The 19,069-nt window shown below is 38.8% G+C and overlaps 1 protein-coding gene across 15 annotated transcripts in view; it reads right to left on the bottom strand.

Moving 5' to 3' along the window:
* MAGI2 (membrane associated guanylate kinase, WW and PDZ domain containing 2) overlaps positions 1–19,069 on the bottom strand; it is a 972,748-nt gene that overhangs the window by 159,933 nt on the left and 793,746 nt on the right. For all 15 annotated transcript variants that reach the window (XM_060244677.1, XM_060244666.1, XM_060244681.1 and 12 more), the window contains one exon: positions 4,040–4,232. In XM_060244677.1, coding sequence (XP_060100660.1) covers positions 4,040–4,232 — 193 coding nt within the window. The remainder of the gene's footprint in view (positions 1–4,039; positions 4,233–19,069) is intronic.

Below are 19,069 nucleotides of genomic sequence, written 5' to 3'. Positions count from 1 at the left end.
GTAATAATCTTGAGAATGCTGTTCAGGTGTGCATCTGTAAGTTGCACTTGTGATTTATTGACATTCATTACAGAAATCTCATGGTCAATGCTTTGATCCTAAGACCCAAAGGAAAACATAAAATGGCTGGGCATTGTGAGCTTTTGTACATAAGCCACTTCATGTACTGGTCAAGAACCATGAGACAGACTGAGGGCTATGTGTTTATTTACAAAACCGTAGTCTTCCCTAGAAAAATAACTGCAGCTCTTATGAGGCAGTTCAGGAACAGAGAGACAGCCATGTAGAGTGGTCAGTACCAGCCTAGTATCCGGGAAACCTAAGTTTAAAATCCCCAATCAATCAAAAGAAATCAAAGGAAACGTGCTGGGTATTCATGGTCTGGATGCACACTTTCTATCTAATCCTGGCTTGTTATTCCTTTTCTAAACACTTTGCATGCTTTTCTATTGAAAAAGACTAGATCATGAGAGCATGAATAAAGAGGGAGGCAAATTCAGTTGCACCCATAACAAGCCTAACAAAACACATGTACACTCTCTGTCTCTCTTGAATAAAATGTTGCTGGTCTTATAGCTGCTTTCTTTGTATCTTTGTATCAGGGAACTGGGCAAAGGAGACTCTCTCTCTTTCCCCAGGAGATGAGGAGAGGGAGGAGCCTCAGCCACTAGAAGGAAGAGAGGCTTGGCTCAGTAGCTCTGCAGTGTGATTGATTGAGTCTGGCAAACTGAATCACGCAGCAGAGCTACAGAGACAAGCTCCTCCATTGGCTGAGGCTCCTTCTCCCTTTGGGAAGAGGGAGGGGGAGGAAGGAAAGAGTGAGGTGAGGCTGCATTGCTCAGCTGTCTCCTCACAGGAGAGAAAGAAAAAATGGCAACCAAAAGAAGCAGGCAAGGGAGGAGAAGCAGATGATGGCTACTCTTTGGCAGGCCTGATTAGAGCTCTCTGGGGTCCAGATCAGGCCCGTGGGCCATACGTTTGACACCTCTGGTTTAGATTTAAGTAGAACATGCTGGGGGCTTGTCAGGAGTCACTGGTGGTGAAAGACTTTTGGAACTTCTCCATTCAAACATAATGTGAACTCTCAAGGGTTTCAAGTGAGATTAGTAAAAGGGAACACAGGCTGTGGCAAATCAAATGCAAGACTGTGATCAGGCAGGCAAAAAGGGACTATGAGGAGCATATTGCAAAAAACATAAAGACCAACAATAAAACTTTCTTCAAATATATTAGAAGTAGGAAACCAGCCAGGGAGGCAGTGGGGCCCTTGGATGACCATGGGGTAAAAGGATTACTGAAGGAGGATAGGGAAATGGCTGAAAAGCTAAATGAATTTTTTGCCTCCATCTTCACTGTAGAAGACGAGAACTTTTTGCCCGCCCCAGAACCACTAATTTTGGAAGGGGTGTTGAAAGACCTGAGTCAGATTGAGGTGACAAATGAGGAGGTCCTACAACTGATAGACAAATTAAAAACTAATAAGTCACCGGGTCCGGATGGCATACATCCGAGAGTTCTGAAGGAACTCAAAGTTGAACTTGTGGATCTTCTAACAAAAATCTGTAATCTTTCATTGAAATCTGCCTCCATTCCTGAGGACTGGAAGGTAGCAAATGTCACCCCCATCTTTAAAAAAGGTTCCAGAGGAGATCCGGGAAATTACAGGCCAGTCAGTCTGACTTCAATACCGGGAAAGTTGGTAGAAACCATTATCAAGGACAGAATGAGTAGGCACATTGATGAACACGGGTTATTGAGGAAGACTCAGCATGGGTTCTGCAAGGGAAGATCTTGCCTCACTAACCTGTTGCATTTCTTTGAGGGGGTGAACAAACATGTGGACAAAGGAGACCCGATAGATGTTGTTTACCTTGACTTCCAGAAAGCTTTTGATAAAGTTCCTCATCAAAGGCTCCTTAGAAAGCTTGAGAATCATGGAGTAAAAGGACAGGTCCTCTTGTGGATCAAAAACTGGCTGAGTAATAGGAAGCAGAGAGTGAGTATAAATGGGCAGTCTTCGCAGTGGAGGACGGTAAGCAGTGGGGTGCCGCAGGGCTCGGTACTGGGTCCCATGCTCTTTAACTTGTTCATAAATGATTTAGAGTTGGGAGTGAGCAGTGAAGTGGCCAAGTTTGCGGATGACACTAAATTGTTCAGGGTGGTGAGAACCAGAGAGGATTGTGAGGAACTCCAAAGGGATCTGTTGAGGCTGGGTGAGTGGGCGTCAACGTGGCAGATGCGGTTCAATGTGGCCAAGTGCAAAGTAATGCACATTGGGGCTAAGAATCCCAGCTACAAATACAAGTTGATGGGGTGTGAACTGGCAGAGACTGATCAAGAGAGAGATCTTGGGGTCATGATAGATAACTCACTGAAAGTGTCAAGACAGTGTGCGTTTGCAATAAAAAAGGCCAATGCCATGCTGGGAATTATTAGGAAGGGAATTGAAAACAAATCAGCCAGTATCATAATGCCCCTGTATAAATCGATGGTGCGGTCTCATTTGGAGTACTGTGTGCAGTTCTGGTCGCCGCACCTCAAAAAGGATATTATAGCTTTAGAGAAGGTGCAGAGAAGGGCAACTAGAATGATTAAAGGGCTGGAGCACTTTCCCTATGAAGAAAGGTTGAAACGCTTGGGACTCTTTAGCTTGGAGAAACGTCGACTGTGGGGTGACATGATAGAGGTTTACAAGATAATGCATGGAATGGAGAAAGTAGAGAAAGAAGTACTTTTCTCCCTTTCTCACAATACAAGAACTCGTGGGCATTCGATGAAATTGCTGAGCAGACAGGTTAAGACAGATAAAAGGAAGTACTTCTTCACCCAAAGGGTGATTAACATGTGGAATTCACTGCTACAGGAGGTAGTGGCGGCCACAAATATAGCCACCTTCAAGAGGGGTTTAGATAAAAATATGGAGCACAGGTCCATCAGTGGCTATTAGCCACAGTGTATGTGTGTATATAACATTTTTTGCCACTGTGTGACACAGAGTGTTGGACTTGATGGGCCGTTGGCCTGATCCAACATGGCTTCTCTTATGTTCTTATGTTCTTAAGGGTTTGAGCTGCTGATTTCTCCCCTCATTTCTAAGCTGCTCACAACATTCATCTGAAGCATTTTCAGTCTTCATCAGGCTGGTTTGGAAAGAGATCTCCTTTTGGTTTACAAGATGGTTTTTTTCAGTCCTGACCTTGATGGCTTAAGTGAGCCTGATTTGGCAGACACTGAAAGCTAAGCAGGGTTGGTCATGGTTAGTACTGGGATGTGATTTTACTGATTGTTTTATTGCATAGTATTGTTTTAATATTTATATTTTGATGTTGTTTTATTGGTCGTTAGCTACCCTGAGCCTGTTAAGGGGAGGGCAGGATATAAATCTAATTAAATAAATAAATAAAACCATGAAGAAAGTCCAAGGCTGCTGTGCAGATGAAGGCAATGACAAAACAACTGTTTGTCCAATGCCTTTAAAAAACCTATGGATGTGACTTGACAGCACTTTTCATCATGTTCTTCTGTCTACTGGAGATACCCTGTGACTAGGGAGGGACCCTGCTCCTGTCTGTATAGGTGGCCCGCTAATGTGGCCATGTATCCTCATGGGACCAGCCGTTAGGCTGTTCTAAGTCTCCTCTATTTTAAATAGTCAGTTGGGTATTGTTAAAAAAGTTTTTATATGATGTTCCCACTGAATGGACATGAAAAGATTTCTTGTAATGAAGCGCTAATGACCCTGATGCTTATTTTATTTGTCCGGCACTTTGTTGGTTTGCAAGAGCCTCCAAGACCATGTTGTGGCCATGGTGGAACATAAAATGGAACACACTAATGACTGTGGCAGTTCTGATGTTCTTGTACGCTACACAAGTACAGTGCTTTCACTTTAGCATGACAGTCATAATAAAGGAAAGCTGAAACACAAATGTTTTGCATGCATTCTTTTAAATGAACAATTCCTTTAAATGATAGCTTTTTTGCATTATTTGTCTTGGCAGTATATTGTAAACAATATTTGCTTTCTTAAATTACATACCTGTGGGTAGCACCTTTCTTCTCACAGTTAGATTCACTTGCCCATTTCGAGCTGCATTATGCATGAGATCAATCACATATCGGTGAGTTTTGCCAGCCACTGGAATTCCATCAACATAGACTAACTCATCACCAGGATGTAGACGACCATCTCTGTCTGCTGAGCCCATAGCAATCACTGCTCCTATTAGAATCTGAGTAATAACATGAAAGGAGAGATACAAACACATATCCATCAAAGAAACACCAGCAGACTCCCCCCCCCCCCCCGATGCAGGGCCAGTGCTAGCCTTTTTGGTGCCCTAGGCAAGACTACATACTAGTGCCCCCCCCAACCAAGCACCCCCCCCCCCAGCCTTAACAAGAAAGAACTTTTATTTTCTTCCCCTGGAGTTGTAACATTATGGAGATGGGAAAGCAACACTGTGACCACAATACTCGATTTTCAACATCAGACACAAAAGACATCCAAAAAGGCCACTTAGAGAAGATGGCCCTTCTGTTCTCCTATATGTTCAGCATAAAAATATTTTAAATAAACTTAATCTGTCTTCCTCCATATGCCCAAAACCACATATATGAATACACAAGATTCTTTCAATTGCTAGTCTCTTCCCCTTTAAATAAAAAAAATCTGCAACCTATTTCAGATTTCTTCAGAAATGGCATCCTGAACCTCATAGGCAGTATGATTCATGTTCCGGCCGAGGAAACAATCACTTCACTTGCAATCTGTTCAGAAAAGAATGCAAATGAGATGATGGCAGCACCATTGGGGTGGGTTGCCAGCCTCCAGGTGGGGCCTGGAGATCAGTTCCCTGGAGAAAATGCCCCAAAGCTGCTTATTCCAAGGATGGTGGGCAATAACCAAACTTAAAAATGTGCCAGTTAATTGTAAGCCGGAGTTCAGCATTTTAAACTTGTAAGATACAGTCAATTTATGGCAACACCATAGGGATTTCGTGGCAAGAGACAAACACAAGTGGTTTCCCACTGGCTGCGTGTGCTAGGCAACCCTGCACCTCCCTGGCAGCCTTCACTCCTGCACAAGAGTCCTGTATTTTGACACAAAACCAAGCCTGCTTTTAAAAAAGCTTCCTGGCAATACAAGAACAGAATGCAACCAGTTTGACCACACTGCCTTTCCATTCATTTCCACTCTACTTCCACAGGAAGTCCAACCAACACACGTACAGAGATCTGGGTGGCACAGCAATCTCTGAAGACCTCTGACACACAGCAGTCTCTGAAAACATGTCACACATAAAGAGAATGCGGAGACTTCCGGGGAAGGAAAATGCCGAGCTGAGTTGCCTCTCGTAACGGGAGCAGGCTGAAAGTTTTGTTCGGGGTAGTGGAGGGCAAATTAAGCCCACTGCCTACCTTTCTCAGTGAGAGAAAGGTCCAAGACTTGCACAGAAACTTTGGAAAGAGATTTACCTTGGCTGAAAAGAAGCCCTGTAGGGGGTTTCTTTGAGGCTTTGAGGAGTCTCAGAAGTTTGCATAGTCATCGTCTGCAATACTTTCAGAGTCATTGATTTGGCATAAGCTCGTCAGGATCCTAACCTTCTGGGACATTTATAAACAACTAAAGCTGTGGAAGACCAGTGGAACTTGGATAAGTGGAGAAAAAGGTACAGAAGCTCTCTTTTCACTCCGGAACTATTTATAGACTAAAGGGACATATTAAAGGTGGGGAAAAGGAAAAAATATAAAGCTTGCAAGTAGAAGAAGGAAAGGCTGAAGTTTGGATTGTTTTAATATAAAGGACAGTGCTAAAAACAGTCAAAAACTGAAAAGAGATTATTGTTTAGTCTACCTTGCGGTTTCTTGGAATGTAAACAGCCACGCTGCACTGGGATATATCGGAGCAATTCTTCTGAGCAAGACAGGAAGTGCGTCAAGTATCGTGAGATTTCCATGAGAGTTGATGGTGACAGAGACAGGAAGCAGTAAAGAAAAAAGCCTACTCTATACCATAGAGAAACATCGGCAGCCATTGCTGGGAGGTCCAATTTAAAACATTGTTTTTAAAAAGATTTGAGACTTTAAAATTGACAGAATCAACTGGAAAAAGGGTAAGAAGACAAGAACTATTGACTATATTATTGGTGGGCTCCTGGGGTGATTTTAAAAGGAAAAAAAAATTTTTAAAAGGAGAAAAAATCGCGGCCGCCATTTTGGAATTTTTGAAGACTTTCTTGATAAATATCTTGGCTTTGGGGGCTCAGAAACCAGCGAAATTGGGCTTGCTGGAAAGGGCAAGCCCTACTCTATTGAACCTGACTGTTAGATTTCAGATTGGTGAGGTCAAAAATTTCGTCATTTTTTAAAGGGAAAAAAAATCTTTAAAAATTCATATCTGGGCCTGGGAAGCTCAGAAGAAAACAGAATAAAGTTTAACTAAGAGAGAAAATTTAGACCTATTGAACTTGGTAGTTAAACCTGGGATTGGTGAAACGGAAATTTTTGGTATTTTTATCCCTTTGTCTTTGGCTTAAATGTCTGATTTCATTAAATGCCCTTTCATTAGAAAAAATGCAGGACCAAATGGAGGCTATGGAAGCCAGAATTATGAAAGGAGTTAAGAAAATGATGGAAGAAATGAAGGAAGAACTTGTCACAGTAATTAAAAAAGAAGTGGATGACCTTAAAGACCAAATTGGGAAAATAGACAAGAAAGTACAGGAAGTGGAGGAGAAAGTTAAAATACATGATACCACCTTGCTGAAAGTCCAAGAAAAAGTGACGATCCACGAATGCAAATTAATGGAAAATCAGATACGTTTGAGAGGAGTACCTGAGGAAGAGAACGGTGATCTGAAAGGATATATAATAAACATAATTGCAGAATTCTTAGATGAAGACCCTGATAAGACTAAAAGCATGTATGATCACATGTATAGAGTTAATTCGCTTTTTGCCAAAAAAAAAAAACAATTTACCAAGAGATGTTGTTGTAAGATTTATGACAAAGGAAATGGTGGGAAGGATCATGAAGAAAAACTTTGAAGAGTCATTGATAGTAAGAGGTAGCAGAGTGAGAATTATGAAGGAACTACCTAAACAAGTGATAAACGACAGGAGAACATACAAAAAGTTGACAGAAAAATTGAAAGACAATGGCACAAGGTACAGATGGATAATACCCGAGGGTTTGAGCTTTGAACTTCAGGGGAAGAGAGTCACAATTACAAATGCCCGAGAGTTGAGGAGATTTTTTGAAGAAAATAAAGAATTTGCACCATGATGGATTACAAATTATTGTCTTGGAATGTTAATGGACTAAATTCACCACAAAAAAGAAGAGCAACTTTTCATTGGATCAAGAAGCAAAATTGTAATATAATTTGCTTGCAAGAAGTTCACATCAAACAAAAGGATTATAAATTTTTATGGAACAAGCAACTGGGAAGGGAATTTTTTTCGTTAGCTGAGCAGAAAAAAAGGGGAGTAGTTTTTTATATTAAACAAGATTTGGAGCCAAAATTGGTGTTTAAAGATAAAGATGGAAGATTTGTAGCAGTGGAGATAACATCAAATGGGAAAAAAACGCTGTTATTGGGACTATATGCACCTAACGGTGCAAAAGATGCTTTTTTTAAAGACATTACACAACAGTTAGATGAGTTGACTTATGATCAAATACTCTTAATGGGAGATTTTAATGGAACAGTTCAGAATTCACTGGATAGATCCGGAGGGGAAAAAAATGATGGGAAAGAAGGGAAATTGCCAAAGTCTTTTTTTGAATTAGTTAAACAAGAAAATTTGGAAGATATATGGAGAAAGTTTAATCCTGAAGTGAGAGACTATACTTTTTTTTCTGCAAGACATAAGACTTTTTCTAGAATTGACATGCTGTGGGGAACCAGAGATTTAGGCCTTATAACAAGGAAGATAGAGATCCTACCTAAAATTGGAGCTGACCATAACCCAATAATGTGGATTACAAAATTGTCCAAAAAACTGAGAAGATGGAGACTGAATGAAGATTTGCTAGAGTAAAGAAACAGTGACTTTTCTAGGAAAAGAAACTAAGGAATTTTTCCAAGTAAATGATAAAGAAGATATTGACTTCCAGATGGTCTGGGACGCTTATAAAGCAGTAATGAGAGGGTTGTTGATTACTTTGAACAATAAAGATAAAAGGGAAAAAGAAAAACAACTATTGGACATTCAAAATGAAATAAAGAAAAAAGAAGGAGAGTTGAGGAAAAGACCAGGAAAAAAGAAAATTCTAAGGGAAATTTCAATATTACAAATTCAACTAAGACATTTGTTAAGCAAAGAAGTGGAATGGAATCTGAAAAGGCTTCAGCAGAAATCGTTTGAAGGAGCAAATAAGACGGGGAAATATTTGGCGTGGCAACTGAAGAAAAAGAGGGAAAATAAAATAATTAGTAGAATTGTGACAGATGAAAGAGAGGTAGTTACTCAAGAGGGAATAAAAAGAGAATTTTTTAAGTATTATGCTAAGTTGTTTAAAGGTGCTGAAGTAAAGAGAGAAAAGATAGACAAATATCTACAAAAAATAAAAATTGAGCCCTTAACTGAAAATATGAGAAAAGTTTTGAATGACCCAATTGAAAAAGTAGAAATTGAAGCAGCAATCAACGCGATGAAAAATGATAAAGCTCCCGGGCCAGATGGCTACACAGCTAAATATTTTAAAATTTTTAAGGATGAATTAATACCAAAATTACAGAAGCTGATGAATGTAATAAGAACTAAAGGGAATGTACCAAATACATGGAAAGAAGCTGTTATTTCTTTGATACCCAAAGAAGAAAGAGACGTCACAAGTGTGAAAAATTATAGACCAATTTCGCTTTTGAACAATGATTATAAAATATTTACAAGAATTCTGGCAGAACGACTTAAGCAATATCTGATAAATTTTATAAAGGAAGATCAAGCTGGTTTTCTTCCTAAAAGACAAATAAGAGACAATATTAGAACTGTTGTAAATATTGTAGAATATTATGAAAGACACCCAGAAAAAGAAGTAGCATTATTCTTTGCGGATGCAGAGAAAGCATTTGACAATTTAAACTGGGACTTTATGTTTGCAGTGATGGAAAAAATGGAGCTTGGAGAAAGTTTTATAAGAATGATAAAGGCAATATATTCTGAACAAAGGGCAAGGTTGTGCGTTAATGCAGATCTTACAGATGAAATGAAAATCAGCAAAGGTACTAGACAAGGCTGCCCACTTTCGCCATTGCTGTTCATAATGACTCTTGAAATTTTACTGATGCAGATTCAAGAAGAAAAAGATCTAGAAGGATTACAAATAAAAGGCTATACCTATAAGTACAGAGCATTTGCTGATGATATAATGTTTATAAATGAAAATCCCATACAAGCTACACCTTTGTTATTAACGAGAATACAAGAGTTTGGGGAGTTGGCGGGACTTTATATAAATAAAGAAAAATCAAAAAATTTGTGCAAGAATATGCAGATAAATAGACAACAAGAATTACAAAGACTAACGGGTTGTGAAGTTGCCTCTAAGGTTAAATACCTAGGGGTAGAGATAACAATGAAAAATATTGATTTGTTCAGGAACAATTATGAAAAACTATGGCGTAAAATAGAAGAAGATATGTTAAAGTGGAACAAGCTCAACTTGTCCTTGTTGGGCAGAATAGCTGTAATAAAAATGAATATTTTACCAAGGATTATGTATTTGTTTCAAACCATCCCTATTGTGAAAGATGCTAAACAGTTTGATAAATGGCGAAGGAAAATTTCGGAATTTGTGTGGGCCGGGAAGAAACCAAGAATTAAAATGAAAGTCTTGACAGATGCAAGAGAGAGAGGTGGATTCCAATTACCAGATTTGAAACTGTATCATGAAGCAATTTGTTTAGTATGGATGAAAGAATGGATAACGCTGTTAAATAAAAAACTTTTAGTGTTGGAAGGCCATGGAAAAAAATTCGGCTGGCATGCATATTTGTATTACGGAAAAAAGAAGATGGATAGTCTTTTCTCTCACCATTATATAAGAAGTAATCTATTAAATGTGTGGATAAAGTATAAGAAATATGGTGATGAGAGGAGACCTTTGTGGATAGTGCCAACTGAAGTGATAAAGTTAACAGCCAAAGCAGTTAATGAAAAACAGCTATCATATAACCAGTTACTAAAAATACAAAGTGGGAAAATAGAACTGAAAACTGCAGAAGAACTGAGTTATAAATATGATTGGTTTCAAATGCAACAAATAAAAAGCTTGATGGAGAATGATATTAAAGCCGAAGGAATAAGGAAAGAACAAACAGAAATGGAAAGAGTTCTGCTTGGAGACAATGAGAAATTAATCTCAAAAGTATACAAATTACTTTTACAATGGTCTACAGAAGATGAAGTAGTGAAATCTCAAATGATAAAATGGGCAATTAATGTAAATAAAGAAATAAAGATGGAATCTTGGGAGTATCTGTGGAAGAACTCTATGAAACTCGCAACATGTCATAGTATTAAAGAAAACTGTTTTAAGATGATGTATAGATGGTATATGACTCCAAAAAAAATAGCAAAGATGAACAACAAGATGCCAGATAGGTGTTGGAAATGTAAAAAGCATGAAGGTTCTTTCTACCATATGTGGTGGACTTGTGAAAGGGCTAAAATGTTTTGGCAGATGATTCAGCAAGAGATCTCTAAGATTCTGGGATATGAATTCAACAAAGAGGCAGAGACTTTTCTGCTGGGATTACAAATGGAAAAATTTCCAAAAGAAGATAGAACTTTAATATGGTACTTGCTCTCAGCTGCTAGGACATTGTATGCGCAGTTATGGAAGCAAGAAAAAATACCAGAAAAATGGGACTGGATTACAAAAGTTATGTCATGGAGTGAAATGGACAAATTAACAAGAAAACTAAGAGACTATGATTTAGAACTTTTTAATGCGGAGTGGAAGAAATTCAGAAGATACGTAGAGAAAGAGTGGAAAATAAAAGGACATTGGACAATTTTTGATGATTAAGATTTTTATAGTTTAAAGGTACCTTTAATATTTGTTTTTTAAAAAAAAATAACACTGGCGGGGGTCAAGTAACGGAGGGAGGGGTGGGAGGAAAGTAAGATATGGGGTAGAACGATTTTTTTTTATTTTAAGCTCTTTATAAGTTGTAGATATAATTCTGCTACCATATGTTACTAATAAATTTGTTTATACAACACATAAAGAGAATGCGGAGTAAAGTTGGAAAGAAAACAAAAATGTCTCCAAAGCACATGAGGCTGAAAATATGGACTAAGCATTCTAATATTAATTAACATTACAATGTTCGATTCCTCATTAAACCTTGCACTGATAGTAAAAGATCATTAGCTGGAAACCCTGCATATGTGTCTGCCTCTCCTTTAAATTGGTGAGTGATCCAAAGCTCTTTCCAAAGTCATCCTTGCTTTACAAGTTTCTTTTCTTGGTTTGCCTGAAAGTCTGCAAAGGGATGCGTGGGGTGGGGGGAGAGTATGATAGAGTAAAAAGTAAGCACAGAATGGAGAAAGTAGAGGGGGAAATCTCTCCCATCCCTTAATACTAGAATTGGGGAGGAGAATCCAATTAGTGGCTTAGAACAGACAAAAGGGAGTCCTTCTTCCCTTAGAGAGGGGCTGAGACTCAGTGGGAGAGCATCTGCTTGGCATGCAGAAAGTTCCAGGTTCAACTCCCAGCATCTCCAGTTGAAGGATCTGGCAGCTTGTGATGCAAAAGACCCCTGCCTGAGACCTCGAGTAGACAGTAATAGCCTTGATGGACCAAGGGTCTGGGTTAGTAGAAGACAGCTTCATGTATGTTTGTGTGTGATTGTATGATTTTTAGTAATCATAGCAATGCATAACTAACTGGTGGGACTAATTGCCTCAGGATGTGGTGGCAGACAGGAACAGAGAGGGCTTCAAAAGGAGATTAGCCAAATATGTATGGAGCCATGTATTAATGGAGCCTTCATAGCCAGAGGCAGTCGATCTATGAATTCATTGCTGGGGGGAAAAGCCATAGTAGAAGCTTTTACCAAGACTCATTTGCTGGTGTGTGAATTGTTGAGAGAAGCACCTTACAAAATGAGTGAGCACGTATTGGTTTCCTGCTGTGCCACCACCTTTCTTTCTGCCTGGCCCATCACCAGCTCCCTCCCAGGGAAAAAGAAACCCAGAGAAGGCGATCAGCAATGGATTCTCACTAGAATCAAAACCCCCATAAAAAAGCGACCCAGATATCTACTAACTCACTCTGGTGGCAAAGAGCGAGCTTGTGTCCCATGCCGCTTCCAGAGGCCCCAGAGTCCAGGTGGCAGGTGGGGCTGAAGGGAGAGGGAGCCAGCCAGCTGGGAGACTGCAGAGGCTCCTCAGGCGGCATTTGATCCCCACGTGCATGCCAATGACAAGGGCAATGGGTGCAAGAGCCGGGCTGGGCAGCTTGAGGTCGTGAAGACGGTGGCAGACAACTTTACGAGCAATTTCGGGGTGGCTCAACCCCCCCCCCCACACTTGACTCCCATGGTGCAGCATGGTCACAGCTGCTTCCACACAGCGTGCACCTGCTCTGCCCCTTCCACCTATCACTGCACAGTAGTCCAGGAAGTCAATGCTGAGATGCAGACTCACTGGCACGGCAGGTTGGGGGCTTCCAGGGCTGGGCTTGTAGGGCCAGGCTGAGACCAGCCCTGGAAAGCCTCCCTGGGGTTGCAGGCAGGAACTGGCAGCGGGCTTGGAGGTCAGAGGGAGGCAGTCTCGCCTGCCGGGAGGCAGCTTGGAAGCCGAGCTGGAGCACACTGGGCAGTTGTGGCTCTTGCCTGGGAGCCAAATGGGTTGGGGGCACCCAGACAGCGCCCAATAGGCCAGGTGGTGCCCCAGGCAGCTGTCTTCCTGGCCTACTCGTAGATGCCAGCCGCGTTCAGATGAATAGACAGCACTTTCTGTACTCCAGTCCCTGCTACACTGCCAACTTTCAGGTTAGACAAACGGGAAATCCCCCAATCATTTTTAGTAATCATAGCAATTTGTAATCAGTAAAGTTATAATTTGTTCTTCAAGATAAATGAGATTAATAACCCAAACAGCAACAAAAAAAATTGGATTATGGGTTACATTCTTCTTGGGGGAAACATTTTAAAATATGAATGATTATGAAATGAATAAATCCAGAATTATAAGAGTGTTTTAAAGAAATCTATACAGACCAGTTTGGGGAGCCAGTTTGGTATTGCGGTTAAGTGTGCGGACTCTTATCTAGGAGAACCGGGTTTGATTCCTCACTCCTCCACCTGCACCTGCTGAAATGGCTTTGGGTCAGCCATAGCTCTTGCAGAGCTGGCCTTGAAAGGGCAGCTTTTGGGAGAGCCCTCTCAGCCTCACCCAGCCTCAACAGGGTGTCCGTTGTGGGGGAAGAAGGTAAAGGAGATTGTGAGCCACTCTGAGACTCTTTGGAGTGGAGGGCGGGATACAAATCCAATATCATCATCATCATCTTCTTCTTCTACCACTGATACCATGTTTCTCCCACACTGAAACAACAGCATTAATGATCAATATAGGAGCTGCAGTATCTATACAGAAACTATCATATGGAGTTACAGTCTGTGAAAATACAATTAATAACGGCCTAATTCTATTCACTTTATGCATGCCTTGCAATTTTACTGAAATAATTTCTTTTTGTACGATGTTGATTAGGGGTATGTGCTACTAAAGAAGCAACTGGCTCCTATAAATAAACATAGCTAATTTGAAAATTGCTTCCAAGTCCTTTTGGCATTGTATTTAATTTTTGAAGCCATTCAGAAAAATATTCCTTCTTACTTACTTCTCACTTTTGCTTCTATTCCTTTCCACTCAGACAAGAGGCCTCTTACTGAGTAATCATTATCTTGTGCAAGATAGGAATTCAAAGGTGCTCAAAAGCAGCACCCTCTGAGGTTGATTGCATTTACTAAATACAGGAGCAACATGGAAGTTGGTGCCGTTTCTGGCTCCCGTGTTGTTCTCCCCTCCGCCTCCACAATGGTCTAGTCACATGAATGGTACAAACGACAGCATGTAAAGTATAAATCGACTCCCAGGGCTGATAATCACCATGCACTGTCAAGCCAAGAAAGAATCCTGTGGCACCTTAAAGACCAATAAATTTACCTCTGTGGCTTTGGCAGCTGTTCTGACTCAAATGGTTCCCTTTGGCAATTTGTCACTATTAGCTGCATGACCAGTTACTAGTTGAAAGTCACAGGTGGATGTGTGAACTAGCTCCACTGAAAAGCATCGTCTTTTTTGGTGATGTGAGTTGAACTAGATACCGTGTTTAATCTCCAACAGCTCATGGAAGCGACATCAGCAACATTTTTCCTGAGCTAAGACAAAAATGTGTGAGCTTAAGGCTAAAAAACTGTGAGCTAGCTCAGACTAACTAATCTTAAAAGGAATACTACTCACAGGCACTGCAGTAGCCATTGGGAGAAAGAAAAAAAAGCTGTCAGCGATAGTGTGATGTCACTTCCAGGGAAAACCGGACGTGATGGGTAATGGCATCTGACTAGAGCACAGCTTGTTTTGTGTTCTCTGCTTCTTGGCACCAGGGCTCAAAGTCAGACAGGGTTGGTGGACTAAATCCCAGCCCACTCCATTTTCAATACACAGAGGGCTCCAGCAAAACCGTGTTGGAAGCACAGTAGATTTTGGGTCTCCTTTAATTAGTGGACTAAAGGTCTCCCACCTTCTGCACTGTGGTTACCATCAAGCGTGTCCCAAGAATGCCAGCTGGAAAACCGAGTAAGTCTGCCTGCCCAATTACTCTTTGTAAATATTTTCAAATGGATCTTAGAACATTATTTAAAAATTCTTACTAACTTTTATGAGGAACTGGAACTTCATTTTCTTGTTATCTCATTTCGTTGGCAGTACTAGAAAATCCTAACAAGATTTATTGCTCCTTGTTAAAGGAAATACTTCCCTTCTACCAAGATAAAACTTAATTTTTAAACTTTTAAATTGGACTAAGTAGCATAAATATAACATTTAAAAGAACTAATTGGATTAAGTAATTATCTGGAATTTACCAGCTTCTTCGGTGGTTGTTTCCCCTCCTCATACCATTCTGCAGCTTCTGTTTTGTTTATCTTCTGAGTGAGAACCAAAATATTGTTGAACAAGTTTTGGAAGACTGCCACTTTCTGCTGTTTGGTCTATAACTCCTGGACTGTTTTTTGTTTCTTTTTCGTCAACAAGCTGGAATAAACCATCTTCACCTTTTTTTCCACATCCCACACCCCCCAAAACTCCATTTGGATATTATGCCACTTTTTTATTTTGTGGCTGTTTTCTGATATCAGATTGGATTCTAAAAACCTATGCTTTTTCCTGTGGTTTATAACTTTCTGACAAGAACGACGCCATATTAAAGGATATAAGATAACTGTTGATACACAATCCTTTTTCATATTACTTCTTATATCATTTTGTGCCTTCTCACTTGGATTATACATAATCAACAGAATATTGGCATGCTGAAGCCTATGAAATAACTACTGACATAACCTTTCTCCATATTAACTACTTCTTGTACCATCCATGGAATATTGGGACTTTTTTGTCACTTGAATAACAGTAACATTGAATAGAAGAAACAACTGCTCCCACCTTGGTGGTCTCCTTTGCCCAACCCAAGATTCTGATAGACAAGACTCCTACTCCTATTTGCTGGACAGCATATGCTTGGTAACATACCTTTCTAACATAATTTTACTTTTACTTTTTTCAAACTAAGACTGATTCAAGAATTATTTTAAATTGTTTTTAAATTTGTACTGAAGCCTTGCATCCAATTGCCTGAAACAGCAACTGTAGGTTAAAATTTTGCAGATACCAAGTTAATAATGTAGTCTCTTTTACAAGGGGTGAAAATAGAAATTAATTGAATATATCAAGTGTATATATTATATGCTCCTATCCTTTTATATTATTAAAGACTGTTAAGATTGCCTATATCTTATATCATATTATATTTTAAGACTGTAAAAGCCTGCATAAAATTATAATGTTATGACTATGTAAATTTATTTAGCTTTATGGAAAGGTTGTATACGACATTTCAACACAGAAGAAAACTAGCAAAGCTGTAAAAGATGGCATCTAGAACAAGGTCTACAAAAATAGAGATTAGTTTTGATGAAGACATTCAGATTATAACTGAGAAATTAGAATAATCTCTTTCCCAGCAAATTAAAACTTTAACTGCTGAATTTAAGCTAGAAAATAGAGGATTATTAACTCAACTATAAGAAGATATCAAGGAAGATATACAAAAAAACAAGGACTGAGATTTCAACTGGACTGCAAGAAATAGGCCAAAAGAATTAAGAAAATGAACAAGAGATTCAAGAAATTAAGACAAAGAAAAAATAATTTGAAGGAAAACAGAACAAGTTTGAAGCAACTCAACAATATCAAGAATACTTCTTAAAAGAAGCAAATCAAAGGATTGACGTTTTAGAAGTGAAACTCAGAACTAACAAGCTACAATTTCATGGCATTCCAGAATAATTCCATGATCAGGACTTAGAAAATGGGTTCAGAAAATTAATACAAGATTACTTAAAGGTACGAGATGATTTCTTGAAATTTGAGCAAATCTTCAGAATTTACTCAAGATATGCAAAGCAAAATAACCTACCAAGAGGCATACTGGTCTCTTTTACTCACAAAAAAATCAATAGACACAGTTTTATCACAATACAAGAAGGAGGCTCTTAGAACTGAAGGTAAAGAAATTCAATTTTTTCAAGATCTTCCACTGATACAATCAAGAAAAGGAAAAAAATGGAAAACTGACACAAGCATTTCAACAGAAAAATATATGTTATAATTGGAAAATTCCATGTGCCTTAGAAATATTTTGCCAAAGGGTAAAAAAATAATAACAACAGTAGAACAGACAGAAAAACTCTTACAAGAACTGAACCAGACAATGATCAAAGCTCAGGCTCAGAAGACCCTGGATCATCCTCTAAAGAAGGAGATGCAAAGGAAAAAAAAAGAAGGGGAAAAAAGAAAGAAATGAAGAAATTAATGAGGTTACAATAATCTCAGCAAATCTTAATGGATTAAACTCCCCATTTAAATGATGAATTGTCAACTGTGGCAGAAAAAAATGAAATTGGTTCTCTTACTTATGTTCTTTTATACTGTTTAAACATTAAGAAATGTACTAATGCTTAGAAGTTTCTAGATTTGAGCTGCTGAAAGAGAGAATTAGCTTAGTTGAGAGGTTATTTCAGGATGAGATTTTGCTGAAGAGATATTTGTTAGAAAAGCTGAGAAATGCAAACGGAAGGACTTTATCACAGGAACTTATCTGTAGTTTGGTCTGAAATATACAGATTTAGAAGATAAATGGACAACAGCCAGACCATCTGCAGGTCCAGCTTGTGGGAAAGAGCTAAGATGTCCTGAGAAAGAGATGAATATTTGAGATAAGAAGTAAGACTAGAAAACTATATAACCCCCGTGAAGTTCCAATAGAGTTGCTGCCCCCCTAGAATGCAATACTCATTCTGGAGAGGTGAGCCATAGAATTTTGGTGAATTTAGATTTTAAGCAAGCTTAAAATATAAGAGGTATTAAGAATATAATAAGTTTTATTAATTAAGATATAGAGTAAGCCTAACTACTAAAACTGCTAACTATTGAAACTGGAAAGTATGTTAATTGTATTAACTGGATTTTAATTGTATAAGAATTTACCTAACTGTACAAAATGCAGTAGAGTTTAACTGGAAGTAAAATGTGAATTTGTTTGTTGTTTGCTAACTGTTCTTGCCTTCCTATTAATAGTATAAATACTCTGTCCTGTGGGAAGATCTGCAGTACAATAAAGCTTATCTCTTGTTTATGAACATGTGCTTTTGGGTCTCATGTAATGGTTCTATGGGAACGCTATATTGTTTGGGATATTGTGGTTATTGGAAAAGCTTATGAACTATAGAAATAGAAAATTTCTCCCACATCAACCAACTGAAAAAATTTACTGCAGACATTTTGTGCATACAAGAAAATCACATAAAGAAGAAGCAAGAACATCTCTTAAATTGCAAAAGACAGGGTAAAGTTTATACAGCTTCTGCCCAAACCAAGAAAAAAGGTGTGGCCAGGGCTTTTTTGTAGCAAGAACTCCTTTGCATATTAGGCCACACCCCCTCCAAGAGCTTATGGGCTCTTCCTACAGGGCCTATGGAAACTCTTGGAGGATTGGCTACATCAAAGGGGTATAGCCTAATATGCAAGGGAGTTCCTGCTAAAAAAAAAAACTTTGGGTGTGGCAATTTATACCAATAATCAAAGTTTAGAAATCCATGAAGAATTAAAAGATCAGAATGGAAGATATCTTATTCTGAAAGTCAGACTAGCAGAAGGATAAATCTAGACGGGATAGCAATATATGCACCAATTGACAACAAAAGTAAATTATATGGAAACTTTTATCAAATGTTATTAGACTTTCATGAAGGAGAAAATTTTATATTTGGAGATATGAATGGAGTCCTTGATCCTAAAAAATCTCTTAAATGCAATTGAACAGTCTAGAAGAAAAGGTCAAAAATGACATTATGTTTCTGGATGCTGAGAAAGCTTTTGACAACGTGCTTTGGTCATTAAAGTTTTCCAAAACATGGACTGTGGAAATGAATTTTTAAATTGGAGTATAAGTATTTATACCCATCAATATGCCAGAATCTTAGTGAATGGTTCCGTATCAGAGAAAATTGGGATTGCAGAGGGAACTCAACAAGGATGCATGATATCAGTGCAATTATTCAGTTTAGCAATTGAAATAATAGCCAATACAATTAGACAAGATAATAGGATCACTGGAATAAAGGAAGAATATAAGATGAAAAGCTATGTAGACAATGTGGTCATAACAGTGACACAACCTCATAGCTCATTGAAATACACAATGGAATAGACAACCAGCTTCAGAACCCATTCTGGATATAAACTGTACAAAAAGAAAACCAAG

The sequence above is a fragment of the Heteronotia binoei genome, chromosome 8 (genome assembly GCF_032191835.1).
Source record: "Heteronotia binoei isolate CCM8104 ecotype False Entrance Well chromosome 8, APGP_CSIRO_Hbin_v1, whole genome shotgun sequence".
Taxonomy (NCBI): domain Eukaryota; kingdom Metazoa; phylum Chordata; class Lepidosauria; order Squamata; family Gekkonidae; genus Heteronotia; species Heteronotia binoei.
This window is presented reverse-complemented; position numbering and strand designations above follow the sequence as displayed.